This window comes from Fundulus heteroclitus, chromosome 7 (assembly GCF_011125445.2).
Source record: "Fundulus heteroclitus isolate FHET01 chromosome 7, MU-UCD_Fhet_4.1, whole genome shotgun sequence".
Lineage (NCBI taxonomy): Eukaryota > Metazoa > Chordata > Actinopteri > Cyprinodontiformes > Fundulidae > Fundulus > Fundulus heteroclitus.
The window spans coordinates 5421344-5423156 of record NC_046367.1 but is presented as its reverse complement, the minus strand read 5'-3'; the positions used below and the strand labels follow the sequence as shown (position 1 = coordinate 5423156).

Below are 1813 nucleotides of genomic sequence, written 5' to 3'. Positions count from 1 at the left end.
CATATTTCACAAATATAATTATTTTATCACTGACACACATAGATCACAATATATTTTAAAATGGATTTGGAAAAATAACTTAGACCATCCATGGATAGACACTGAACAAATGCTATGTAAGGAAATCTGAAACCTCTTTCATACATGACAGAAAGGCTTTTCTAAAGAGTAAAGACAAAAAAGGTTGCTGAGTTAGGAGTTCTATAGAAGGTGGGTCATTAGTTCTTTACACTGCTCAGGTATAAAAGGAAAGGGTTAAACCAGGTAGGAATGCACTACAGGAGCAAGAGCAACCACTCATCCACAGCCAACATGAGCAACATGAGCATGAGGGGCAAGGTACTCAATCTTTGGTTAATTAATACATGCTATTTTTATTTTTAGGCTTGACGCTGTTTGTTTCTAAAATTCTCTCTTTCCTAGATCATCTTCTACGAGGAAAGGAACTTCCAAGGTCGCTCCTATGAGTGCATGAGCGACTGTTCCGACATGTCCTCTTACATGAGCAGGTGTCACTCCTGCAGGGTGGAGGGTGGCTGCTTCATGGTCTATGATCGCCCAAACTACATGGGAAACCAGTATTTAATGAGGAAGGGAGAGTATGCTGACTACATGAGCATGATGGGCTGGAATGACTGCATTAGGTCCTGCCGCATGATTCCCATGGTAGGACATTTCACCTCTAGATAGCATTTATTTTCTAAAGCTACAAACACATTCTAACCCTTTTTATGTTTTACAGTACAGGGGATCTTACAGGATGAGGATCTATGAGAGGGAGAACTTTGGGGGTCAGATGTATGAGATGATGGATGACTGTGACTCTGTTATGGACCGCTACCATATGTCTAACTGCATGTCCTGCCATGTGATGGACGGCCACTGGCTGATGTATGAGCAGCCCCACTACAGAGGCAGGATGATGTACCTGAGGCCTGGAGAGTACAGGAACTTCATGAACATGGGCATGAGTGGCATGAGATTCATGAGCATGAGGAGAATCATGGATTCCTGGTATTAAATGTGTATTCTTTAATACCATTGAATTAAAATATTCTGAACAACTTGGATCTTTGTCATGATCGTCAAGTGAAAGATTATGATACACATACGACCACACAATAATTGTTGGAGCTATTTATTCTTGATTTCTTTATTCATTTGAATTTTGTTAGGTAATTCTTAAATGTATATTTTTTGTATTATTTACAGTATTTATTTGCAGGTTAATAATTGTTGATTTTGTTTAATTTTTTGTTTTATTACTTTTCTTATTCATTCTTTGAGTTAGACAGGAAGTCATGTGGGTTAGTCCACTTTTCTATAAGTATAGGGGCCTGGTAAAAGACCAGCAAGGCATTTGGGTTTGGGGCCTATGGTTTTTACCAGAGCAAGAGAGCAGAGTGTGATTGACAGAGTGAGAACAAAGGAAAGTTTGAAGTCTGTAATTGTGGCTGAAAGGAAACACAAATAAACCTTCCTGAACAATCAACAAATTTGGACATCACAGCTTCTTTTGCCTGCGTATGGAATCTGGACCCCAGTGCCTCTTAGTGGCTGGAGGAACTTTTATTGAAAGTTTGGTTTGACAAACAATCACCACTACAATAATATACATTTTATGTTCTCAGTGATTTTTTTTTTCTTTTGGTGGGGGTGGGGGGAAACTAAGTTCAGTTTAAAAAGATGAACTTAAAAATAAGATACTAGTATTTCCTGAACTGTATTATCTAGAAAACACTTTTACAGAGTATGCAAATGGATATTTTAAAAAGCAACATATGCTCTGATCTAAGAAATTCATAAATAAACG

At 38.0% G+C, this 1813-nt stretch overlaps 1 protein-coding gene across 1 annotated transcript; it reads left to right on the top strand.

Moving 5' to 3' along the window:
- The first annotated feature begins 254 nt into the window (after positions 1–254).
- On the top strand, positions 255–1068 carry LOC105922465 (gamma-crystallin M2). Its single transcript, XM_012858357.3, has 3 exons — positions 255–339; positions 424–666; positions 743–1068. Exons 1-3 carry the CDS (start codon positions 271–273, stop codon positions 1019–1021), a joined length of 591 nt encoding a protein of 196 aa, XP_012713811.3. The 5' UTR covers positions 255–270; the 3' UTR covers positions 1022–1068.
- The last annotated feature ends 745 nt before the right edge of the window (positions 1069–1813 follow it).